The sequence below is a fragment of the Oncorhynchus clarkii genome, chromosome 16 (assembly GCF_045791955.1).
Source record: "Oncorhynchus clarkii lewisi isolate Uvic-CL-2024 chromosome 16, UVic_Ocla_1.0, whole genome shotgun sequence".
In the NCBI taxonomy this organism is placed as follows: domain Eukaryota; kingdom Metazoa; phylum Chordata; class Actinopteri; order Salmoniformes; family Salmonidae; genus Oncorhynchus; species Oncorhynchus clarkii.
In genome coordinates this window covers 45,246,541-45,273,975 of record NC_092162.1, presented here as the reverse complement: position 1 = coordinate 45,273,975, position 27,435 = coordinate 45,246,541, and the positions used below count along the sequence as shown (strand labels likewise).

The window sequence follows — 27,435 nt, the reverse complement described above, 5'->3', positions numbered from 1 at the left end:
GCACTGACAATACATTGCACTCGCTGAACTAAAACTCAGGTAGAAGGTGTTACAGCAACGGTCAGCCTGTGTAAAATGAAACCCTGACCCCCTGAGTACACACAGGATCCACAAAGCAAAGCTCCAAACAGCTTCATCAATATGTAGTCATCCTCTAGTCCTCGGTATGTCAGACACTCACCCCTTGAACACAGCTACACCTATTGGAGACAGTGTGGTTCCAGTGAGCACATCACTTCCCTTCAAACTAATGTGATCTGGATGCAAATATCCCTTCACTTTTACTCAGTGGTGATGTCACTCACTGAGGAATACAGAGGAGTTATATAACTGTAGCAGAGCTGTTTGTTTGTCTGATCACAATTAAATGAACAGTATGCCAACTCCTTTTAAGCCAGATTAAGTAAGATCCGCCACAGGGGGCATATTGGGCATGAATAATTTGGGCATGTTGGTAACATCCAGCTGATGCTCAGAGACTACCATCAAGGAACAGTGACAATTAGTGACAATGTTTTCCTCAGTCAGGGAATAAAATCATAACACCATATCCATCAAGCAACCCATGCTTCAGTGGGTTGTGGAAAAAATACACTGGGGGGAAACATGGGAATTATACAAAAGAGAAACAGAAACAGAACCCACTTTCTGCGGATGGTGGAGCTGTTGGTGTCAGAGCTGTCTGTGTGGTCCAGTCTCTCCTGCTGCTCCCGCTCGGCTGGGTTCGAGCCACAGGACATGCCCCGGGTCAGCCTGGTGTGGGCACGTCTCTCCCGGCTCGGCCCCGCAGGGGGTACCACCACAGGGGGTGGGGCGGTGACGGGGCTGGGGGTGCTGCCAGTACCTCCACTACTGCTGCCAGGGTGGATGGGCAGGGAGAGGGGCTGCTCTGCTCTGTGGTTGGTGTTGCTGTGGTTCTGTTCGGGGAGCTCCGGGGCTCGTGGAGGAGTGGGTTTCTCCAGTCTCAGGTCCTGGTTCTCCTGGCTGACTCGGTCCAGCTGACCTTCCAGCTCCTCGATGCGCCGCCGCTGGGTCTCCATGAGCTTGGCCTGGCTCTCGATGATGTTGTTGAGCTCCAGGAGGTACTCCACGGCCCGGTTGGGGCTCTCTGGACTGGTCTCCATGATGGGAGGCCTTGCTACAAGGAGGCTCCAGGGTAACACCACCTCCGCCGTTACGACCCTGGAGCTCCAGATCCCACCCCCCCCACCAGCCCTGATGAGTGGGGGGGAGAGGGGAGGACGGACAGGGGGGCTGGAGGAAAATTAACTTGGGGATTGTTTTTGTCCCTTTCCACTTTACGCAAAAAGCCTTTCAGAGATTCAGAGACGGCAAGGGACACAACAGTGTGTCGACAGTTTCTCGAACGATTACATATCACAGTATCTCAAAGCAAGATGGGGTTGGTTGCAAGTGTTCTACGTCCACAAAAGGTGGCTTCACCAAGAGAACAGTGCAAAGGCGAAAACAAAGTAAGGGGTACAACTGAGTGTGGTTAGCTGAAGGCTTAGTGTCTTTAGGTTCAGCATCTTGAAGGATGACGGAAGATGGAAATCCAGGACCTTGGGCATCAGGTGTCATTCCAAATGATCAACCAAAATCAAACAATAAAAAAGAGAGATGGATCAAGGCAGAGAAAAAAGAGACAGAGAGGTATAGTTGAAATCTGAAACAATAAATGCACATTAGCCATCTTGGTAATTCAATATTCCCCTCTCCTGTGGAGAGGCAGACAGAGGGGGTTACTGTGTAATACAAGATCAGTGAAATAAAAAAGAATACACACCAGTGACTCTTGTCATTGAGCCCAGTGTTCTCCTTGTCAACTTCAGTCAAGATGTGTTACCATTTCAACAGCCAATTTGTCTGAAAACAGGTCGATTCTCCCCAAAATTATTAATGATCACAAAAACTTTTCTGTCTCCCCCGATGAAAAGGGGAGGGAAGACGGGGTCAGGGAAATTGGCTTGTTATGTTCTCCCACTAATAAGCAGTTTTGTCAAAGATTATATAATAGAAAACATTCCATGTTCCCTCCCACATAGACTATCCCTGCAGTCTCTACCTCATCCTCCTCACCCCATAACTAGATGTGTCTTTGGAAAAGCCAAAATGAAGACGTTGGAATACTGATTCATTTCATAGTTAGAGGTCCAAGTATTCACCCCTGCCCTGTACAGACCACATCTAAAAGCCCGAGGATGGTTTAGGCTATAGATTTTGCCCGAGTGTCCCTCGTAGATCACCGCACCGTGTAGCTTCACCTCACGCGTCCATGACGAAGAGTTGCCTACTCGAACTCGAGTCGTTAAAAAAATCTTTATAGACAGTTCAATTTCTCTGTAAAATATTCCACACGTCTTCAATACACATACTTGATATGTATAAGGAGTTTCCACTTGCCTGTGTTCTGTTCCCGACGTTTCAGGGGAAACCAATAAAACAATCCGCTGCGCACTTTCTAAAATCCCATGTGATACAAATAAATAAAGTGCATTTATCAAACTATTTTCAATGTTTTACCCATCAGTAATCCACTATGGTAACAGTCGCAGTAACTTCACACCAGTGGTGGTAGAGATATGTGAAGAGATGGACTCCTGGCAAATCTGTGAACTGTAGGCTATGAGCGCGCGTGGGTCTCAGGGGCGCTCTTGTGCCGACGCGCAATGTTTGATGCACATTATAGGCGATTGACAAATGTAGGGTAGAGCATCGGCACCTTAAAATGTATATGTTTCTAAAACGTTTTGATTGCAATATGGTCTGCAATGATCAATTTAACGAAATCGTGTGATATGATATGATATATGAAAATATGTGCATATGATATACATTCATCAATGGCTTTAATTCCAATTGTTGAACTGTTTTTCTTATTGGTTTTGAGGCATTATGGCTATACAGATTACTGGTTTGATGTAAGTTCTATTCTTTGTAAACATTCCCCAAAATCTCCACAGTGAAGGGAAGTTAAAGTCATTTCCTAAAGCCGATTCATTTCGCACATGACTCAGCTGGAGAAAATCCAGAGGGCGCTGGCTTTCTGCGCTATCAATAACTTTAATTGCAAACCGCTATGCTGAGCAGAACCTAGTCATTACCAGCATAGGCCTACAGTAATATGTTACTATTGGTAATAGGCTTTTGCATCCTCTCGTGGCTCCCTATGTGCGTTTTCTTCAGAGTAAGCCTAATGACACTTCACCACTTCAATGATGCGTCAGAATATAGCCAAAATAGCCCTCTAAAGGGCCTCTGTGCCACAATACTTTTAGTAATACAGGATTAAATAACTGCCATTTCCGGTACAAAGTTTGTAAAGGTCTTTGTGTAATCGCTCATGTCGCAATAACTGTGTGTGTATGTGTATGTGGGAGACAGACAGATGGAGAGAGAGAGAGAGAGAGAGAGAGAGAGAGAGAGATGTAGGGAGAGAGAGAGAGAGAGAGAGAGAGAGAGAGAGAGAGAAAGAGTGTATGCATGTGGGCGTGATTGTGTTAAAGGTGAGGCAATTTGTTGTACACTAATAGTAAAAAGCCTGATATTAGATAAGAGAGTACATGGAGAGATGTGAAATCCCTGCTCTTCCACAGAGCCTGGTAAATCATTCATGTGTTACTAAAAGATCAGCCATTTGCCCTCTCCTGATACTCATACATCTGCCACACACACACACACACCCTGTGTGCCCGGTTCCTCCTCTCCCTCTCATACATTCTCTTTCCAGGCGCATCTAAACATTCCCATACATACTCCATCTCCATCTGCCATGCTAACACTGAAGCTATTCAGACACCACCTCTCTCCCCCTTTCACTCCTGCTGTACATCTCTCATTCCAATTTCTCTCCTTTATTCACTCCCATATACTGTCTCTCTCTGCCATCTTCCTTTCCAGCTCTCTTCTGCTACTTGTTTTTATCTCTTGTTTGTTTGCAAGCCTCTGTGAGTCCCAACTCTGACTCAGTGGTGATTTTGGAGATGTTGATTTGATGGCTGTCAACATCAGTACAGGGTAGAGGAGAAGAGGGTCCTTATGTGCTCTGAAGCACTGCCCTCCAGTGATACCAAAGATAAGATGGATGAAAACACACGCACGCACACACACATTTTTTTAGATGCATTTCCACCCTCACCCTCCGCACTGTTACCACATTTTACTGCCATCTACTGCTTTAAGTAGAAAACATCTTCTCAATGAACCTCATCTCATACTCACACAAGTATTGTCAAAATAGATGAGAAAATGATGTAACGTAATATAAATATTTTATTAGCAGTTTATTTTAAGTTTGTTAACAATTTATTGGCTATTATCTTCTTTAGGAAAATGAAAAAATGAAGCATTGAAAAACAAGTTACAACAGTAACAACAACAGTCTCAATAAAAAAAAATGAAGCATTGAAAAACACAAGTTACAACAGTAACAACAACCGTCTCAATAAAAAAATGGAGCTTAACTGGACTGGTTCGGTAGTCATGTGCTGATGTGTTATAATTGATTCATATTCTGGTTAACACTGGAGACGTGCTGTGACAGTTGTGATGTGACACCTCTGCTTTTTCCCCATTGGCATGAGAAAAATAATGTAAAAACTGTATCTAAAAAAGACAACATCGTAATTTATACATACTCAGTTGCTGCCCTCACAACACTGTTTCAGTGGGTCAGATAATTCAATACATACAGTGCCATCTCCAAATGTCTTGAATAGAATGTCAATTGAAAGCAATATGTGTCTTCCTGTATTTAGTTTTCAGTCCTTTAACTTAATATATATCGGTTTATCGCTTATATATCTCAATACCTGGGGATTTAAAAAATACATCTGTACAAAAATATCATATTTGGGCCCTAACTCCCATAACTGGCTTACAACTGTCTGCCAATTGTTTGGCAAAGCAATGACAGATTGATTTAATATCTTGTCCTTTATTTATTCAGATAACTCAATGTCAGGAGTCGTTGGCTGTTTTTACTGAAGATCAATAGACAGGAAAAATACGTAGATGTTTGATCATTTTAGTCATGACAGGGGACTATAATGACACACCCACTACTCATTCACTATCCAAATGCCACATACACAGTATGAGCCAGCTTAATGGTTCAGTATGGGTTTGGTTACCAAGGCAACTGCAAGTTAAGAGTAGTGGTGAACGACTCCGGGATTTTGGGAGTTGAATGCGACTCCTGCTATCAGAGCGGTTGGAGTCGACTCTTTCTCGACTCCGACTTCAATTTGACAAAACACTCCAAAATTAGCTCAAATTAGCTACAGCTGCATTGTCAGAGTGTGTGCGCTGAACTGGGTGATTTATTAGCAATGCATATGGAGCCATTTGACACTATCTAATTACCTAAATATTCTAGGCTTAACCAGTAGCCAACATCAGCCTAGTTCCCACGGCACATCTTTCTGAACGACTCTATGATGTTTTGAAGCATCCGGCTGCAGATGATGCTGCAGATGATGCAGATGATGCAGATGATGCTGCAGATGATGCTGACGCCGTTCCCTCTGGGAACACTAGCTCTGGTCCAGGGAGTAGTGTTAACCACGGTTGCTTGTGCAGCTAGCGAAGTATTTTTTTTATTGTTTTGAACCTTTATTTAACTCGGCAAGTCAGTTAAGAACAAATTCTTATTTACAATGACGGCCTACTAAAAGGAAAAAGACCTCCTGCGGGGGCTGGGATTAAAAATACAAAATCAAATAAAAATATAGGACAAAACACACCATCACAACAAGAGAGACACCACACACACTGTTGGTGTGTACCCATGCTGTTGGTGGCGGTAACATTACAATCCTATCTGGCACCCTTCGACCTCCTGTCTCACCTCGTATCTCTCACAGCGTCAGTGGCGTGATAAGGTATCTGCTGGAGTCAGACCCTATTGGGATTTTAAGAGTCGACTCTGACTCTCTGTGGTCAAGGAATCAACTCTTTCGGAGTCAACTCCCCACCACTACTGAAGAGGGCACGGCACTACTGTAGAATGGATAGTGGCTCTGTTCTTACTTCCAGGAAATAACATATTGACAATATAAATATGTATGCATGCTGTATTACTTTGGTAAGATTTGTTTGATAGAAGGGTTTACCCTGATACTTAACCAATATCACAACATTCATTTCAATAACATGAAATCACAAGTCTATAATATTGATTAAAATGTTGTCAGTAGCCTTTATCTTTTATATGTATTATTATATTTCACAGTACCAACAATGCGAATCAGGGCTCCATTAAATATTGTATATACAATAGCATTGAGATATGTATTTAATACAAATATTTAGTATACAGATTGCACAAAGTCACGGTCCTCTGAAAGTTATCACAATCAAATGAACACACAGAACAGCATCTATGTCAGAACAGTTGGATGGACAGTAGAAGGAGTCGCAGGTACCATACAATACCACCCCTTCCCTTCACATTCCCTGGGCAAAGTGTAGCCTGGGTGTGTTGCATATTATTGCTCAGTATCATGAGGTATTATGCTGTCTCTCTATCTACAGTGGAAGGGAACTGAAACTCCAATACTTAAGTAGAGTGGCATGTGTCACTACAGAGAGAAAGACCATGCCAGTTCCTAACAACTGCAGGAGGACAATTCTATTGCAACTCCTGAAGGAGAGCAGAGAAAGGTGCTGTATTCAGAAGGAGGACTAGGGGATTTCCACAGAGGAGAGGAGAGAAACTGATTTCTGTTCCACTGGAACATCTTCAAATATTTACAAGTGGACATTGTCAACAGTAACATCAGTCAGAAACCAGCTGTCAAAAGGCACAAAGAATATTACTAAATAATATGACATATCAAACGCGTCACAATAAAACCACCTGTGTTGAGTATAGTTTAAAAAGAGGGGATACAGTTTGGTACTCTTCTTGATCATGATAACCGTTTCCTCAAACAGCATGTATACTTTTGCTTTGCTATCTATATTCCCGATTCTTCCATAACTCCTCTTCCCCTTCCCCTCCCTCTTTTTCTCGGTTCTCCTGCAAGCCTGTTCTCCTGTATGACCTCAGTGATCCTCTGTTGGCTGGGTTTGAGCCAGGGGCCTGGGAGCAGCAGGGCCGGGGTCCCCAGAACAGACCCCTCTGTGAGGGCCAGCGAGAGGCCAGAGACACTGGCAGCATACACACTGCCATCTGAGTGGCTGGTTACTGACTCTGCATGCTCCAGCTCAGAGGAGGGAGTTAGGAAGGAGAAGGGATCTCTCTGTAGTGGAGAGGCCACGCGAGACTCCAAGGAGAGCAGGTTGTTCAGGGACTGAGACCTTTCTCTCTCCTCATCATTTATCCTCTTCCTCTCCCACTCTATCTCCCTCAACCTCCCATCCTCTCTCTCCCACTCTCTGTCCCTTAATCTCTCACTCTCCAACTCCCTTTCTCTTTCCATGTCCCATTCTCTTTTTTTCCTCTCCCTCTCTTCCACATCCTCTTCCTCCCAGTCTTGCTTGGGCCTGGGCAGCCTTTTGTTAGTAATAGGGAGATAAGCATCTACCTCCTCTACATCTTCTTCCTCCTCTTCTACCTCTTCTTCCTCCATATCCTTCTTCTCCTCTCTTTCCTTCACCTCCTCCTCTTCCTCTGTTTTCCCGCTGTTCTCCCTCTTCCTAACCCTCTCCTCACTCCTGCTTTTCCTTTTTCTCTCTCTCCTCCTCTCTCTCTCCCTCCCTCTCTCATCCCCCCTCTCTGCCTCTATGTGTATGTTATCGTTGTTACGTTTCCTCAGGGCATCTCTGGGTAAACTGTGAGAGCCTCCCTTGTTCCTGTTCTTCCTCCTCCTATCCCTCCCTCTCACCTGAGTCCTCTCTCTCAGGCCACTACCTCCTGTCTCACTGTCCTCCTCCTCCTGTCTCTCAGGACCAGGGTCTGAATCAGGGCTGTGTCTCACTTCCCCTGCTCCTTCCTCTCCCTCTGAGCTGCTGCTTCTGCCTCTCCCTGACCTGCTTCCTTTCTTCTTCTTTTCTCTCCCTTTCGAAGACCTCCCCCGCTTCTTCACCTTGGACCTGTAGCTGCGGCTCGCCCGACGGGCCAGGTCTACTGCAGCCACACTCTGCTCCTCGGGGTGCTGCAGTGGGAGGAAGGGGGAGGTGACTCTGCGCTCACGGCCTGATGAACACACAGGGAGGAACCCAGGAAGCAGGGAGGAGAGAGAACACATTGAATAGGTGGAGAAGAGAATAAGGAGAGTTAGAGAAGCAGGTGATGTTACATAACCACTGTAGAGGAACTCCAGAGTTCACAGGGAATCCTTGTAAGAATCTGTAGCTGTATGTGTGCAGGTTGTGTTGTCTCAACAGCTGCTACTTCCCTGACCTCCAGGTAACCCTGTGTTATAACCATTACAGTATATCAACATTGTGCCCTCTCATGCAAATGTCTCCTGCATTGATGAAGCGTAGAGATCACTAGCTCTCTTTTGCATTGAGCAACACTTAGAAGATTCTAGTGGCAAGGTTGGACACAAATCAATTCAACCAAGGGATATTGTTCTCATTGACTTAACTGGCATTTTTTGGGGGTTAAAACTAAGGCTTGAGTCATTAGTTATAACCCTGTCTCAACATTTCAGCATGTGGATGATCATGGCCTCACAATGACAGTGACACAAGGTATTTTCAACAACGAGAACAATAGAGACAACATTAAAGACAACAGTAAAGACAACAGTAGAGACAAGATAGGGATTGAGGAGGAGAGGAATGTAAGGAGACAAGTAAATGGAGGACTAACAGGAACGATTACCAACCGCGTGTTCTCTGTCCGGCCGATGACATAGAAGCAAGGCTCGCCTAGCTTGGAGTTGGTCATACATAGAGACAGACTGGACAGCTCCACTGACAGGGAGAGAAGAGGAACGGAGGAAGAGCAAAGAAGAAGAGAAAGATGTGGAGTAAAATAAAACAGGGAAAAAAGACAGGAAATAAAGAGAGAGCAAAGGAAAACGTGGTGGGGAGGTAAAAGGGAAGGTAAGAGGGAAGGTAAGAGAGATGGAGGGTTCAAAGAATGAATCACAAGAAAAGGAGAGAAATAATAAAAGGAAAGCCCCAAAAAGAGAAAAAAGAAAAGCATTGTTAGTAATTTAGTAGAAGGGAAAGAGGTTATACACCCAAGACACCCAAGAGAGATATAATACAGCCAAGAGAGATATAATACAGCCAGAGAGATATAATACAGCCAGAGAGATATAATACAGCCAGAGAGATATAATACAGCCAGAGAGATATAATACAGCCAGAGAGATATAATACAGCCAGAGAGATATAATACAAGCAGAGAGATATAATACAGCCAAGAGAGATATACAGTGCCTTGCGAAAGTATTCGGCCCCCTTGAACTTTGCGACCTTTTGCCACATTTCAGGCTTCAAACATAAAGATATAAAACTGTATTTTTTTGTGAAGAATCAACAACAAGTGGGACACAATCATGAAGTGGAACGACATTTATTGGATATTTCAAACTTTTTTAACAAATCAAAAACTGAAAAATTGGGCGTGCAAAATGATTCAGCCCCCTTAAGTTAATACTTTGTAGCGCCACCTTTTGCTGCGATTACAGCTGTAAGTCGCTTGGGGTATGTCTCTATCAGTTTTGCACATCGAGAGACTGACATTTTTTCCCATTCCTCCTTGCAAAACAGCTCGAGCTCAGTGAGGTTGGATGGAGAGCATTTGTGAACAGCAGTTTTCAGTTCTTTCCACAGATTCTCGATTGGATTCAGGTCTGGACTTTGACTTGGCCATTCTAACACCTGGATATGTTTATTTTTGAACCATTCCATTGTAGATTTTGCTTTATGTTTTGGATCATTGTCTTGTTGGAAGACAAATCTCCGTCCCAGTCTCAGGTCTTTTGCAGACTCCATCAGGTTTTCTTCCAGAATGGTCCTGTATTTGGCTCCATCCATCTTCCCATCAATTTTAACCATCTTCCCTGTCCCTGCTGAAGAAAAGCAGGCCCAAACCATGATGCTGCCACCACCATATTTGACAGTGGGGAGGGTGTGTTCAGCTGTGTTGCTTTTACGCCAAACATAACGTTTTGCATTGTTGCCAAAAAGTTCAATTTTGGTTTCATCTGACCAGAGCACCTTCTTCCACATGTTTGGTGTGTCTCCCAGGTGGCTTGTGGCAAACTTTAAACAACACTTTTTATGGATATCTTTAAGAAATGGCTTTCTTCTTGCCACTCTTCCATAAAGGCCAGATTTGTGCAATATACGACTAATTGTTGTCCTATGGACAGAGTCTCCCACCTCAGCTGTAGATCTCTGCAGTTCATTCAGAGTGATCATGGGCCTCTTGGCTGCATCTCTGATCAGTCTTCTCCTTGTATGAGTTGAAAGTTTAGAGGGACGGCCAGGTCTTGGTAGATTTGCAGTGGTCTGATACTCCTTCCATTTCAATATTATCGCTTGCACAGTGCTCCTTGGGATGTTTAAAGCTTGGGAAATCTTTTTGTATCCAAATCCGGCTTTAAACTTCTTCACAACAGGGGCTGGGGGCTGAATAATTTTGCACGCCCAATTTTTCAGTTTTTGATTTGTTAAACAAGTTTGAAACATCCAATAAATGTCGTTCCACTTCATGATTGTGTCCCACTTGTTGTTGATTCTTCACAAAAAAATACAGTTTTATATCTTTATGTTTGAAGCCTGAAATGTGGCAAAAGGTCGCAAAGTTCAAGGGGGCCGAATACTTTCGCAAGGCACTGTAATATGGCCAGAGAGATAAACAACAGACATTTGACAGTTTGAGGAGGATTCTCTAGTGTTTATGCTCAGTTGAATGTCCTGATTCTCTCTAGTCTACCGCCACCTTATCCACAGTCCTCATCCCATTTGGTCTGTTAAAATCATGTGAAACTGAGTGACAGTTTGTGCTGTGGGAGGAGTGTATCTGGGGTTTTACAGTGCTTCCAACTTCTACCCCCCCGGTCCTTTTCCGTGTCTTACCGTAATCTGGTACGTATCCGTTGCCTTTCTTTAGCACCAGGTGTATGCGGTGTCCTCCCCTGCGTATCTGCTCTACAGCCAAGCTGTGGGTCATCCCTGCTGTGCTGTCCCCGTTGATCTCCACCAACTGATCGCTTACCTACAGCACAGTTACAGCACAGTCCTCAAGCTGAGGTAACTTACAGGGAAACATTAGACACGGCATTCTTTAAAGAGGTACCCTGGGTTGGTCCGACATTCTAAAACAATACGCTCACCTGTATTTTGTGGCTGCGTGAGGCAGGTCCTCCCTCCATCAGTCCCAGTACGTACAGACTCATGTTGTACTCATCCCCCCCCCGCAGACTGAACCCAAAACCTGTTGGGCCGCGGTCTAGATCCACACTGTAATACCTAGAGTCATGCTAAAGAAGAAACAGAGAGAGGGAGAGAGAGAGGTGCATATCAGTCTCCGGAGAAGAGAAAGATACACAGACAGAGAAACGGTGAAAGCGAGTGTCTCTGTGGAAAGGAAGCACTGACCGAGGACATTATACACTCACTCAGACACACATAATGGATGGATGGCCCTCACCTTGGGTCGTGACCTGTGCCCTTTTCTGCTTCTGTAATTGGGGTCATAGTCTGCGGTCTCTGATAGGCTGGATGAGTCTGAGAGAGAGGAGGGGTAAGGTTAGCATGTCAGTGAAGACAGAGAGCAAAATGGTACTGGATGCATGTTCACACAGAGAACATTGACATCTTAGTGACCCTGGGAACTAGAATGGGGAGGAGATTAGTTTATTTTCTTCTTAAATGTGAGTGTATAGGCTGTGTGTGTGTGTGTGTGTGTGTGTGTGTAAATATGTGTGTGTATACAGGTGTGTTTCTTTGCACTCACATGTGCTAGGACGGGGGATGATGGTGAGGCGTAGGGTGTTTCCAGCTCGGCGCAGGATATGGGCGAGCTCCCGGTGGGGTAGGGTCACCACAGAACGCCCATCGACCGCCTCCAACCGGTCACCGGGTCGGATCTGACCGCTCCTCGCCGAAGGACTGCCCCGACGCACCGTCACGAACCGGTGAGGGAGGAGCGAGGCGGCTGGAGAGAGAGAGAGAGAGAGAGAGAGAGAGAGAGAGAGAGAGAGAGAGAGAGAGAGAGAGAGAGAGAGAGAGAGAGAGAGAGAGAGAGAGAGAGAGAGAGAGAGAGTGAAGTTCCACAGTTCCACCATCTCATAAACCCCTAATTAGTCCTGTATCATACAGGATCATACAAGAGCACATGTTCCTCAAACCTCAGACACCAAACCATTGGTTGAAGTACAATGCTGCAGTAGAGACTTGTAGATACAGTAGAAACTTTAACACTTGAAGAGAGAGATTGACACTAACCTGTTTCTCACCAATACTTGTATTTTTGTTTGAATTGGTTGCTAAGTAGAGTGAAGAGCTATTGAGTGAGGTCATCTAAAAGGGACACGTGGGAACAGAGAGAGGGGATCTAAATCATCCTGGTTCGGGCCAGAATCCCTCAAAACAAGCTGTAATTAAGCCTATGCTGTTTTTGGCAGGGTTATATAATAAATGACTGCACTTACTCTGTGCACTCTCTCTCTCTTCCCATCTCCAAAGCTCTCCTCTCCTCCTTCATTTCCCCATCAATCAGCCTATCCCTCCATCCCCCTGACACGCCAAGGACAAGTTTTTGTCCTTCTTCATTTGACAACATTTTTAAGTGCGACATGTCTTCTAACTGTGTGTGTTTCAACCTTTTTTAGCACCAGAGACAAGCAAACAGTATACATAATGTAACAATTCCCTCGGTCCATTTCGCTATCCCAATACTGCAGTCCTTTTCTAAACTGTAGGCAAGAAATGTGTTGCATAATTAGCCTACTATTAGCAAAGGACAGTAACCTGGTCTATACTGACCTATTTAAATACACTCTCTCTTTCATACACACACACACACCAAACCACACACTTTATTCAGTCTATGATGCTTGTGCTTGCTTGACATTTTCCCTGACTGTGAGAAGAACACTGTCCAGCATTTCCCAGCCCCACCTCCCTCAACTCAGTTTACAAAACATCACTCACACTGCATTGACTCACCCTCACTGTCATGCACAACATCAGAGACACAGACTGCAGCTAAGGTGGCCCATGGTGTGTGTGTGTGTGTGTGTGTGTGTGTGTGTGTGTGTGTGTGTGCTTCTCTGAAAAAATGTTAGATCATAACTGAGGATTGACATGGGAAATGGATAATCGTTATACATTGTCATGTCTGTTTCCATGAAAAATGCAATCTCAACCCTACAAAATGAACCAATATTGTTAAAAAGTATGACGCAATAATTCACTGAAATTAAGAAAAGGAACGCATTGGCTTCATTCATTAATCTCCTAAACTAACTCAGCTAAAAGACTAGTTAAGGATGATATTGAGAGGCTAGTTAAGGATCTTACCTGACACCCTAGACCCACTCAAATTTGCATATCGCCCCAATAGATCGACAGACGATGCATCGCCATCGCACTACACACTGCCCTATCCCATCTGGACAAGAGGAATACCTATGTAAGAATGCTGTTCATTGACGACAGCTCAGCCTTCAACACCATAGTACCTTTCAAGCTCATCATTAAGCTCGGAGGCCCTGGGTTTGAACCCCGTCCTGTGCAACTGAGTCCTGAACTTCCTGACGGGCCACCCCCAGGTAGTGAAGGTAGGAAACAACACCACCACTTCGCTGATCCTCAACACATGGGCCCCACAGGGGTGCATGCTCGGCCCCTTTCTGTACTCCCTGTTCACCCATGAATGCATGGTTATGCATTCCACCAACTCAGTCATCAAGTTTGCAGACAGCACAACAGTTGTAGGCCTGGTTACCAACAATGACGAGACAGCATACAGGGAGGAGGTGAGATAACAGGAAAATAACCTCTCCCTCAACGTCAACAAAATGAAGAGGCTGATCGTGGACTTCAGGAAACAACAGAGAGAGCACGCCCCAATCCACATCGACGGGAACACAGTAGAGAAGGTGAAAAGCTTCAAGTTCCTCAGCGTACACATCACCGACGATCTGAAATGGTCCACACACACAGACAGCGTGGTGAAGAAGGCGCAACAGCACCTCTTCAACCTCAGGAGGCTGAAGAAATTCAGCTTGGCACCTAAAACCCTAAAAAACTTTTACAGATGCACCATTGAGAGCATCTTGTCGGGCTGTACCACCGCTTGGTACGGTGACTGCCACAACTGCAGTGCGCTCCAGAGGGTGGTGCGGTCTGCCCAACGAATCAACGGGGGCACACTGCCTGACCTCCAGGACACCTACAGCACCCGATGTCACAGGGAGGCCAAAAAGATCATCAAGGACATCAACCACCCGAACCATGGCCTGTTCACCCCGCTACCATTCAGAAAGCAAGGTCAGTACAGATGCATCAAAGCTGGGACCGAGAGACTGAAAAACAGCTTCTATCTCAAGGCCATCAGACTGTTAAATAGCCATCACTAGCCGGCTACCAGACGGTTACTCAACCCTGCTGTCCAGTTGAAGTCGGAAGTTTACATACACCTTAGCCAAATACATTTAAAATAATTTTTTCCACAATTCCTGACATTTAATCAGAGTAAAAATTCCCTGTCTTAGGTCAGTTAGGATCACCATTTTAATTTTAAGAATGTGAAATGTCAGAATAATAGTAGAGAGAATGATTTATTTCAGATTTTATTTATTTCATCACATTCCCAGTGGGTCAGAAGTTTACACACACTCAATTACTATTGGGTAGCCTTCCACAAGCTTCCCACAATAAGTTTGGTGAATTTTGGCCCATTCCTCCTGACAGCTGGTGTAACTGAGTCAGGTTTGTAGGCCTCCTTGCTGGCACACGCTTTTTCAGTTCTGCCCACAAATTTGCTATGGGATTGAGGTCAGGGCTTTGTGATGGCCACTCCAATACGTTGACCTTGTTGTCCTTAAGCCATTTTGTCACAACTTTGGAAGTATGCTTGGGGTCATTGTTCATTTGGCAGACCCATTTGCGACCAAGCTTTAACTTCCTGACTGATGTCTTGAGATATTGCTTCAATATATCCACATAATTTTCCTCCCTCATGATGTCATCTATTTTGTGAAGTGCACCAGTCCCTCCTGCAGCAAAGCACCCGCACAACATGATGCTGCCACCCCCGTGCTTCACGGTTGGGATGGTGTTCTTCGGCTTGCAAGCCTCCCCCTTTTCCTCCAAACATAACGATGGTCATTATGGCCAAACAGTTCTATTTTTGTTTCATCAGACCAGAGGACACCAAAAAGTATGATCTTTGTCCCAATGTGCAGTTGCAAACCGTAGTCTGGCTTTTTTTATGGCGGTTTTGGAGCAGTGGCTTCTACCTTGCTGAGCGGCCTTTCAGATTATGTCGATATAGGACTCGTTTTACTGTGGATATAGATACTTTTGTACCTGTTTCCTCCAGCATCTTCACAAGGTCCTTTGCTGTTTTTCTGGGATTGATTTGTACTTTTCGCACCAAAGTACATTCATCTCTAGGAGACAGAACGCGCCTCCTTCCTGAGCGGTATGACGGCTGCGTGGTCACATGGTGTATATACTTGCGTACTATTGTTTGTACAGATGAACGTGGTGCCTTCAGGCGTTTGGAAATTGCTGCCAAGGATGAACCAGACTTGTGGAGGTCAACAATTGTTTTTCTGAGGTCTTGGCTGATTCCTTTTGATTTTCCCATGAGGTCAAGCAAAGAGGCACTGAGTTTGAAGGTAGGCCTTGACATACATCCACAGGTACACCTCCAATTGACCCAAATGATGTCAATTAGCCAAGCTGTTTAAAGGCACAGTCAACTTAGTGTATGTAAACTTCTGACCCACTGGAATTGTGATACAGTGAATTATAAGTGAAATAATCTGTCCGTAAACAATTGTTGGAAAAATTACTTGTCATGCACAAAGTAGATATCATAACCGACTTGCCAAAACTATAGTTTGTTAACAAGACATTTGTGTAGTGGTTGAAAAATGAGTTTTAATGACTCAAACCAAAGTGTATGTAAACTTCAGACTTCAACTGTACATGGAATCACTGGTCACATTAACAATGGAACACTAGTCACTTTAATAAGGTTTACATACTGCTTCACCAATTTCATATGTTTATACTGTATTCTATTCTAGTGTATTTTAGTCAATTCCCTACGATATTGCTCATCCTAATATTTATATATTTCTTAACTCGATTCTTTTACTTTAGATTTGTGTGTATTGTTGTGAATTGTTTGATTTTACTGCACTGTTGGAGCTAGGAACACAAGCATTTCGCTACACCCGCAATAACATCTGCTAAATATGTGCATGTGACCAATAACATCTGCTAAATATGTGCATGTGACCAATAGAATTTGATTTGATTTGAAAAAGCTTCTTACGGGACCATCTGCCAACCTCCTTCCCTCCTCTGTCTCCCTCCTTCCCTACTCTGTCTCCCTTCTTCCCTCCTCCCTTTCTCTCTATCCCTCCTCTCTCCATCCTACTCGTCTCCCTCATCCTGCCATACAGTAACACCCTCTTGCCTGCCTCCGCCGTCTCACAAAGCTCCCCTCTCTCTCTCCTAGGTGTACTGGGCTGTGTGTGGTGACAGCTGGCTGTCCTGTGTTGCCATCCTCATTATATAACCAATCAGACAACATCAACACCCAGAGACAGATACTCATGCATCAGAAATGCCACACTCTCTCCCCTTTCCTCCTCCTAGTCTTAGTATGAAAACCATACAGTACACTAAGTACTTCCTGATCTGTCCCATTGTTGCTGTACAATCAACAAGAGTGTAATCCCAGACTATGATAGTCAGGCAGATGTGGTGTGCAGAGGATCCCATCCGGATAATCATTGTTTTAAATGAGTCAAAGGACTAAGTTCTCTCTCCAGATCTGAGTACAATCTGGGTGACCCAGGCATGAAACTGTAATCAGGTCAAATCAGAGCAGAGTTTTATAAGATAGTGTTATCATGCATAATGCATCAGCAATATGCACGCACGCACGCACACCCACCCACACACACACACACACACACACACACACACACACACACACACACACACACACACACACACACACACACACACACACACACACACACACACACACACACACACACACACACACACACACTTCCTCTGGCTCTCCTTGTTCTCCTGTCTGTCAGGGGTAATCCCACTGCAGTAAAGTATGCCCAGTAGCAGAGCAGGCTGACTGTGACTGTGACGCGCTGCATTGATCACCGCTCAGTACTGATAACAGTACCTCTACAGCTCCCATGCATCAGGCAATCAGGCAGTGCAGAGATCCCTCCAGCACCGCAGGCCGCATATAGAGGAAATGTGTTAAAGCCAGGAGAGGCAGTGGGCACGTTACATGCTTGCTAATGCTATTAGCACAACTGATAACTAGCATGATTGCTACGCAGCTACGTCAACAGATGTTACTATGAAACCTGCTACTGCCATTACTACTGTACTAACATACCTGCTGGCTGCTACCTAAGCTGCCACTGTTAAACTGCTAACACTACCACTACTGTTGCAATTACTAATGTTACTACTACTGATTATTTTACCAGTAACATAACCACTTGTAGGATTACATCCTCAAGCTACTGCTTACAGTATTACCATGAATGTCTCAAACGCCAATGGTGCCCGAGGAAACAAAGGACGAGAAACATATCGCAGCTGTTGAACTAATTGACAGCATCTGGTGCATATCTGTAATGTTAATTTAAATGAAACAAAATTCTCTCTCACACACACACACACACACACACACACACACACACACACACACACACACACACTGTCAAAGCATCAAACTTTGACAGACAGCATTCAACCAGAAACCAGAAAGCCAAAACACGTGCATATAAATACCACCACTATCCAAAGCTAAGTGCATTAAACGTAAACTACGCAACATAATTACGTTTGGAGTCCTTGACAGTTTTCAAAGCAGACTGTAGTCTTTCCAACATGACTCTTTGAATAGCATAAGTAGCGTAAAGAAAATCCTGAATTCCTTTAAAACAGCCTGGAGATGCTTAGATCCAAATGCCTGGGAGTGAGATCAATAGGAAACAATCAACTAAAACATATCCCTGGTGTTGCGCCGCTGAGGAAAGGTTCAGCGTAGAGTCTCACTGAAGTCAGAGAGAGGGCGGAAGGGAGAGAGAGAGAGAGAGAGAGAGAGAGAGAGAGAGAGAGAGAGAGAGAGAGAGAGAGAGAGAGAGAGAGAGAGGAGAGAGAGAGAGTTTTAATCTTTAGAGAAACCCGACTGAACCCTTTTACTGCAGAGCGAATGGGTGTGGAAAGCGATAGAGGGGGCGGGTGCTCACGAGAAGGAGAGTGAGGTGAGGTATATAGAAATGAATAGATTATGGGAGGAGCGAGATACAGAAAGAGAGAGGGAGGGATGGAGAGGGAGAGAATAGTTCTTGAGATAAGACAGGGGTGAAAAGTGGGTGAGAGAGAAGATAATGGAGCGAGAGACAGCCTTTGTCCTGTCGTGGCGAGAAAACGAAAGACCTACAACCTTAATCCTGCTACGACAACATTCATGTATGGTAGCTTAGCCCGTAAAGAAAACTGAACTGCATTAGAGTTGAATGGTCAGAGGGGCAAATACAAAGAGAGGAGAGAGGAGAGAGCAGTGAGATAATTAATCACATGGAATGGATAGTATACCGTGTTATCATTTACACCAGGGCTCTCCAACCCTGTTCCTGGAGAGCTACCGTCCTGTAGGTTTTCACACCTATCCTCATCTAGCGCACCTGATTCTAATAATTAGCTGTTGACTGTGAATTTTCTGTTGATTTCTGGGAGTCCCTACTCCCTAAGTTGTTGATTTGTTGTGCTTGCAAGTTAGCTAGCAGCAGTTCTCAGCTGTTAGCGGTTTCTTACTGCCGATAAAAAACGATGATTGCCATCATTTCTACGAGTCATTACTGAATTATTTTATGGAACAAAGCAAACAGCAAACCTTGTAAACAATTCATGGTAACCTTGTAAACATTTCATTTACACCTGGTGTTTATTTGAAACGGCCGTTTATTTGCTGAAATGTGTGCTGTTGCCTGGCTATTAAAAGGGACAGGTGGCTATTTGAGACTCGCCATTTAACTGAAGTTTTACGCTATATAATTAGTGCCCTCTAGCTAATAGCTAATCAGGTGGGATGTTTTCCCCTTCACAGCCATAATGATTACACAAACTAGCTTCATTGATGAGACAATCTACTTTTTTTTCTTCTCACAAATATTTTTCTTAATATTAACAACATTTGAAATACATATTTTGATAGACCAAAGTATCAGCTATCACATCATGTAAAGGGAACAACCTACTAATGATTTCATATTTTCCGAAAATCCAAACAACTAGATTTATGTCAACTCCGTCAGACAAGATAAAGGGCATTTCATTTTGACATTTATTGCCCAACAAGTGTTTAACCTTTTCACCCGTTCCAAATATCTCTAACGGTTACACCAGCGCAAGTTTTTTTTTGTGTGAACGTGATGTAAGAATGCGCTCATTGTTCCAAAATGTGATTGTTACCCAACAGGAAAGTTAACCGTCGGCGGCCCTCAAATGATGTCATTGCTACTTCTGTGACTGTCTGAACAATGCATCCAGAAATAAACTTCTCACATTGAGGACAATGCGTTGTAAAGACTGTTTGTTAAAAAAAAAAATTCTAATGAAGTGTTCTAATCACATCGGTTTGAGGGTACGCTGCAGGGACCACTGTAAAACGATCACACCCGTGTGTTCGTACGCCTCAAAGGGTTAAAGGCCTTTATGGTTTCATTCTCACAATAGATTATTCAAATATGCAATACAAATCTTCAAACTTCTTTTTGTTTTTATTTTATAGTGCTACATAATGTTCCAGGGCAATTTTTCATTAGCATTTTGGCATGTTTTCTAGATTCAGAACATAAAACAACATTTATAAAGATGTAGCCCATCAAACACGTCAATAGTTTAAGCATACGTTGCAGAAGAGTGATTCAAATATTTTTTTCTGAATATTGACAACAACAACAAAATTATCTTAAGGGAGTTAGCAATCAGTGACGGAGTTGACAAGCCACTGACGGAGTTGACAACAAATACTTAAAACAGACATATTTTTGCCTCTAAAAAATAAAAGTTCAAAATAAACATTTGTAAAATATAGAAATTATGTTTTAATCCCCAATTAAAACATCACCATTCTATCAAAGCTTTCAGCAATCTGACGGAGTTGATGTTTTACGGAGTTTGTCTTCTTCATTCAAGTGGTATATAAAGTAGCAATTGTATTTTTCATCAGTTTCTTCATGTCTCTAAAACCTAATTAAAATAAACATATTTGAAACAAAATCCATATCCTATCTTAATCTATCAGGCAGATGGAGTTGACAGTTTATGGTTGTGACCATGGTGACTTCAATATTGTTTGTTTTAAATCTATCAAAAGTAGAGAACTTTCCAGACCATGAGTGGTCTTGCTGCACTAGATGTAATGAAGACAAGAAGAAGGGGTCCTTATGGTGTCCTGATTCATTTAGGATTTTAGACAAATCTGACTGAGTTGGCCAAATCCCACGACACATTTTTTAGAAATCACAGTTTTGAGAGAAATATTATTTAAAGTTAGAGAGGGCTATTGCAAGAAACTACAAATATCCCTTTTCAGTTAATATTCATTATTGCCAGTTGTTGAATTTTAAACACTTTTTTGGAGGGTTTGAAATTGGGATCCCTTTCTCCGGATAAGGGTATTTACAGGTATAGAGCCAATGTGGAAATGCAGAATATAGAAAAAATTTAGAAAATTCCAAAAGCAAATTCCCCTAAATAGAATTTGTAAGCTTAAATAATGCAACAAAATAAATAAAAAATAAAAAATGTTCCTACCGGACAAGAATTGTTCTAACTTTCAAGAATCTCTGTGCTGTTAACTAAATGTGATAGAGATGCAGTGTACTGTGTAGGGTTACAGTAGCATTAAGACTATGAGTGTAAAGCAGTGTGTTATCATCAGAAGGTTATGCTGTTAACTAAATGGAGCTGACCGGCTGATTTAGATAAGAGCACTGACACATATAAAACCCTGTGTGGCTTAGGTCCTAATAGTCCTGTGGCATGGGGCTTCACGCTGGATAATCTCACTACCGATTCCAGTGATTTTCATGAGGTGCAGCGAGTTCACATGAGATACCCCCCCCCACACACACACACACACACACACACACACACACACACACACACACACACACACACAAACAAACAAATATTCATAAAATGCACTTGCACACTTGGGCACCAGCACACAAAATATTACACCCTATAACAACAATATAGCACCTTGATACAGACAAGGATGCACGCACAAACACGTGCACACACACAAGGAAGGAAGCTGTCATCGGACTGTTACTGTGTTTTCTGACTCCATAGTATATGTAGTGCTGTTCAAAACACTAAATACATAACGAGCAAGATGATGTCATCATGGGACTACTGGGGGTGGGGAGGTCTGTCTTTACGTGACAGAGACCTATGACTCAACATCATGACTCAGTGACTGTCATGCAGCCATCATAATATATTCAACATCCTACAGAACAGTATGGCCAATTGGGAAGCTTTTCTCTTCAAGCTGAAGGCCATCTTTTCACTGGGTGACGACATTTATTAAGGGACACGATAAGGGATTTGGTCTGAAAAGGTATGCTTCCTATTTTATGCAGTAACTCCATTACAATACCTAACCATTCAAGAGAGGCGGGAAATTGGGAGAAGTGAAAGTCATCAATCCAACCAATTAGAAGACGCAACGTGGCAAGTGTTCTGCTACAAATCAATCAGTTCTCACCTTTCCTGTTCCCTACATCCTCTGAAGCGATGACAAATCCGAACCCCTCTCCTGGCTTCCTCCTCAGCTCCACATCAAATCCCCGGGGCACACGGTTCCGTCCCCCTCCCTCCTGCCCTGGTCCTGGGATCACCACCTCCCTGTCCCCCTCATCCTCCATGCCCTCATTCAGCCAGTCTTTGGGCTCCATGGTGAGAGTGACTGGGACTGACTCCAGGAAACTGGTGCTCTGGACCAGAGAGGAGCGCACCATGGCCGGGGGAGGAGGGGTGGAGGACGGACGGGGTAGGATCAGGACGTCCGCAGGGGGTGAAGGATTGTAGTCAGATGTCACGGGTGGAGGATGGGGGCAGAGGAGTGGTGAGGGGACTCTTTGCATAGAGTTGGGGGACATGGAAGAACGGTGTGAACCTGAAGAAGATAAATAACATCACTAAAGACAAAGGAATTCTTGAGAAATGTTTTGAGTCTCTATTCATTACTTGTGCTGAGAATATAGTCATAAATAAAATAAACTCTTGAGAACAATTTTGCAGGAAACTAGCTCATATTCTTACCTCTTCTGTGAACCAATAAGACCACTTCTCCTTGTTTGGTGTGTTCCTGGAGAACCTGTTGTACCTGGATGGAAAAGCATCACTTTATTATCTCTGATCTAAATGTCCCTATACTTATTCTCCATCTCTATCCTTATCTTCTTTCTCTGCTATTTTCCCTCCTCAGTACCTGTGCAAAGCTAAGACTCTGGACATCTGCTCCGTTGATCTTCATGATGGCATCCCCTGGCTGTAGGGAGGAGCACTGCTTCCTGTCCCAGACCCTCTTGACAAGGGCCAGCCTGCCCCCCTGTCCCCCGGCCGTCACACTGAAACCCATTCCCCCTCCACCCTCACACTGAGCCAGCGCCACTGGCACCAGCTCCCCTCCACTTCCAACCCCAAAGCCACTGCCCAGACTCATCGCCCCGGGAGACGAGATGCTTATGGGGCTGCCGCTGCCGCTTGTATTACCATGGAAGCCATTGAAGCTGAGGTGGGGGCTGTCAGGGGTGGGAGGGGGTCTCAGCAGGGAGGCCTGGGGCCTGATGAGGCGGGAGTACGCCCCTCCACCAGGGGAGGACAAGAGACGGGGTGTCTCTGACTGGGGCATGGGCAGTCTGGACACAGGGAGGGTGGAGGAGGTGGACAGGGCGCTCTCAGACAGGTCACTCTTAGAGGTTCTGTAACGCAGGGGCTGAGGGGGGGTAGAGAGGGAGTTATTGTTGTGGTTACGGATCATGAATGCCCTGCAGAGAATGAAAAGACAAAGAAAGATAGTCAGGGTTCTCCATGAGAGTAAATTACCTCTAAATGACATTGTTTGTGTGTGTGTGTGTGTGTGTGTGTGTATATATCAGTGTGTGTGTGTGTGTATATGCGTGTTCTACCATACCTGTGTGAGCCGATGGCTGAGACCACTTCGCTGTCACTCTGGCAGTTGTCAGTGGCCTGCAGGCGGGCGAGGCCCCTCAGTGAGCGGGGCGGGCGGACCGGGGGGGTGGTGGGAGTGATGCTACCACTGGATTGTCTGTATGAGGGTGGTGTAGGGGAAGTGGAGTCAGATAGGTAGCGACTGGATCGTCTGTACGAGGGTGGGTCAGCGGAGTGAGCAAGATGACCGCTGGAGTGTCTGTAAGAGGATGGTGGTTGGGAGGTGGCATTCCCATTGGCATCCAGTCCTGGCCTCACTCCTGGACCCATATAACCCACCTCATCGTGGTGAGAAAGGACCCCGTTGAGATTATGATACTGGGTCTGGGTTGGGGCTGTGGATGGGCGGAGGAGGGGGAGGCGCTGGTGTGAGGGCTGGGGCTGGGTGGTGGTGGGTGGGAGGAAGGGGTCACAGATGTCGGTGAACCCAGGATAGGGCTGCTTGGGGCAGCCGTCGGGGTTGTAGAGCATGGGGTATCCCCTCCGGAGGACCATGTCCACACTGTGGCCCACAGGAACTGCCTTCAGCATCTCTACCACTTCTTTGTGGGACGTTCCCAGGACACAGACGCCGTTGATGTAAACCAGGATATCTGCTGTATGGACAGATAGGAGAGGTTGAGAGGGAGGTCTGGTGAAGTTATCCCATTGCATTAGTATACATTTCAAACCTACACTCTGTACTGTACTTTACAAATAATTTGAAGGGACACAACAATGTACTGTAGTTCATAAATGGTATACTATCTTTGTATAATGTGTTTTTGGGTGTGTGTAGTAGTATTTCAGATTTTATTGGGATCCCCAATTAGCTGCTGTCTTGCTTCCTGGGCTCCAAACAGGAAACAAAAAGACAAATAAAATACATAATATAATATACATAATACTACATAACACTACATAATACTACTGGTTGAGAGAATGCCAAGAGTGTGTAAAGCTGTCATCAAGTCACTATTATTCACTATTATTCTACAATGCAGAAAACAGTAAAAATAAAGAAAAACCCTGGAATGAGTGTCTAAACTTTTGACTGGTACTGTGCGTGTGTTGATTGATGCATTGGGTGACAGATTATGGCATGCAAACCATTAGGACTAGGGATTGATTGAGATGTACTCTCTGTGAGAGATCACAGAAAAATCCCACTACTATAATCCAGCTCCAGTCAGGAGAGAGAGAGAATGACAGAAAGAGAGATTGAGGGAGAGGAGAGAGAGAGAAATCTATATATACAGAACAAAAACTATTTCTAAGATTTCAAATCAAATCAAATCAAACCACATTGGTCACATGGTTAGCGGATGTTATTGTGAGTGTAGCGAAATAAAATAAATACAATTTGACAGAGTTGCAGTTCATATAAGGAAATCAGTCAACTGAAATAAATTCATTAGGCCCTAATCTATGGATTTCACATGACTGGGCAGGGGCACAGTATTAGTTGGGCCTGGGAGGGCATTTACGAGGAACATGATATCAACATTGGCCCAGTTATGATACCCTAGGGTAGCTGAATCTAACATATCCCTAGAAAAGTCTGATTTCTACTATCAAATAAAATTTTAAATGCATTTTTGCTGTTTCAAATCACATTCTCAATCCATTCACAACTGTACAACTTTGCATAAATGACAATCATCTCTGTATATTGTCCTGTCCCTCCCCTCCCTTCTTCCTCCTCTCCTACCTGTGTTGAGAGCTCCAGGTCCCCCTGGCGTGACACTGTAGACCTGAAGGAACTCCCTGGCTCTGCTGCCCCCCACAATGTTGAAACCAAACCCCCTGGGACCTTTAGAGAAGCGTGTGTGGATAGAGAAACCCCTCAGCTCCCCTGGCTCGTCTGTGAACCCTGGTACTGAGAAAGAGCAATGGAGGGATGGAAAGAGAGGGGGGGGAGATATAGAAAAGAGCGAGAAGGGCAAAGAAACACAGAGAGAGAGGCTTACAACAGGGAGGGAGAAAGACAGAGAGGATTTGTGCAATTGGAAGGTAAAGAGGAAATAAAGGTCACTATGAAGAGGTTGAGAGAACAACAGAGAGAGAGAGAGACAGAGAGAGGTTGCACCCTGTGTGTGTGAATGGGTAAACTGCTTAGAATGTGCCACTTTAGAGCTGAGTTGAGAGATGCACAACACTGAAAACTCGTGGCCAGATGGCACTTAGTGCAAAACGTTTAGGAATAAATAGACATGCAGGCAAAGTGTTTTTTTTCCGGCCTGTCATAATGTCCCACAAAGAAGATTCAAGCTCCTTGAAAGGAAACAAACTCTCTGGCTGATATGTATTGCCCCCTGCTGGTTACAACAGTAAACTGCAACCCACTCAACAGATTCCGACCAGCTTTACTCGTGATATTATGGCAGATGGGATTTCTCACTGCTATAATCAGCTAGAATGGTCAAATGTTGATGTATTATTGTGTTATCAGTGAATCACATAACATAATTATGATAGTAGGTTGTCAGTGTCATGCCCAACACATGGCCTCTGTCAGACATAGCAGCTAGCAAAATGGCTCCCTGCCATTAGTTCCAGGTTCTGGCTTGCTGTTATCGGGTTAGGGCTTAATCACTACACAGTATCTAAATTCTACTAAAAGCTCATTTCATTTCATTTGACTCTATTAACAAGCCCACTGTGCCTATGGTCCTATGATCCTACCTAGTCTAATCAATGTACAGACAGCATTATTAGGCAGTGCAACGGTTAAACCATAATTTCTCAAACTCGGTCCTCGGGACCCCAAGGTGTGCACATGTTGGTTTTTGCCCTAACACTACACAGCTGATTCAAATCATCAAAGCTTGATGACTAGTTGATTATTTGAATCAGCTGTGTAGTCCTATGGCAAAACCCAAAATGTGCCCCCCTTGGGGTCCCGAGGACCGAGTTGGGGAAACCCTGAGTTAAACGCTCCAGCAGTATTTCCCTGGGAGAGAGCTCACATGTATTTTTGTCAAGCGTTGTCTCTCTACTGCTCTGTGCACAAGGCTCCTCCCAGCTGGCCATCTTGGAGTTATGGCTGAAAGAGAGTGACAGACAGGCCACCTCAAAGTCACCAATCAATCACCATGGTAATGCTATATAACAGTATTTACAAGTCAACACATTCAAGATTTAGAGGAAACTGATCCCGGACCAGTCAAAGAGAGCGTCTATCCATATAGAATAGTCACTCACTCTATGTAGAAAGGCTGTCCTGAGTCGCTGTAGGCCACCTCCCAGTTTTTAGGCATCACTGCTCGCACCCTGGCACGGGTGCTGCCATGGCCATTCTCCATGGCACTGCCATCCCCTCCAATGGACCCTCTGGACAAGGAGACGGGATGTGCATTGCTGATACCCACTAATCCACCTGGAGCGTCAATAAAGAGGACAGTGAAAATGATGTCACTGAAAACTTGTGTTTGACACATCTTACAATAGAAGTTCTCAGATAGCCTACACTCAGTGAAAATAGAACCGTTGAATAACTTACTCTCTGAAATCATGGACATTGGCTACACTGAATGTCGTTTACAGCTTTAAATCCACATGTACAGATCTAGATCCATTGAGTTAAGCGTTTCAAAAATCGCAAAAGGCAAGGCGACAGTTCAGTAACACTATGGTTCCCTCCAACCTCGACACCAAGCTCAGAGCCCTGGGTCTGGTCACCCCCCACTGCAACTGGACTTCCTGATGGGCAGACCACAGGCTGTGAGGATTGGGAACAACACCTTCTCCACACTGGTTCTTAACACAGGGGGCCCCCCAGGAGTATGTCCTCAGTCCTCTGCTGTACTCCCTGTTCAAATTCGGCATGTCGCCCTGGGTCCTCTCCAAATACTACCGTTGCACCATCGAGAGCGTTCTGACCGGTTGCATCATGGCCAGGTACGGGAATTGCTCCATCCATGGCAGCAAGGCCCTCCAGCACGTGGTGAAGATGGCCCAGAACATGACTGGGACCATGCTCCCACCCATCCAAAACATCCCCTTAAAACAGTGCCTGAGGAAGGCACACAGCATCATGAAGGACCCCACACATTAGCTGTT

The 27,435-nt window shown here is 44.5% G+C and overlaps 1 protein-coding gene across 1 annotated transcript in view; it reads right to left on the bottom strand.

Moving 5' to 3' along the window:
* LOC139367326 (uncharacterized) overlaps positions 1-27,435 on the bottom strand; it is a 96,749-nt gene that overhangs the window by 45,814 nt on the left and 23,500 nt on the right. The window contains exons 6-19 of the mRNA XM_071105539.1: positions 26,578-26,752; positions 26,343-26,419; positions 25,085-25,252; positions 23,357-23,990; positions 22,652-23,210; positions 22,483-22,546; positions 21,926-22,336; positions 17,984-18,088; positions 11,870-12,070; positions 11,564-11,640; positions 11,247-11,393; positions 10,990-11,128; positions 7,047-8,140; positions 646-1,043 (exon numbers count right to left, since the gene is read on the bottom strand). Coding sequence (XP_070961640.1) covers positions 646-1,043; positions 7,047-8,140; positions 10,990-11,128; positions 11,247-11,393; positions 11,564-11,640; positions 11,870-12,070; positions 17,984-18,088; positions 21,926-22,336; positions 22,483-22,546; positions 22,652-23,210; positions 23,357-23,990; positions 25,085-25,252; positions 26,343-26,419; positions 26,578-26,752 — 4,249 coding nt within the window. The remainder of the gene's footprint in view (positions 1-645; positions 1,044-7,046; positions 8,141-10,989; positions 11,129-11,246; positions 11,394-11,563; positions 11,641-11,869; positions 12,071-17,983; positions 18,089-21,925; positions 22,337-22,482; positions 22,547-22,651; positions 23,211-23,356; positions 23,991-25,084; positions 25,253-26,342; positions 26,420-26,577; positions 26,753-27,435) is intronic.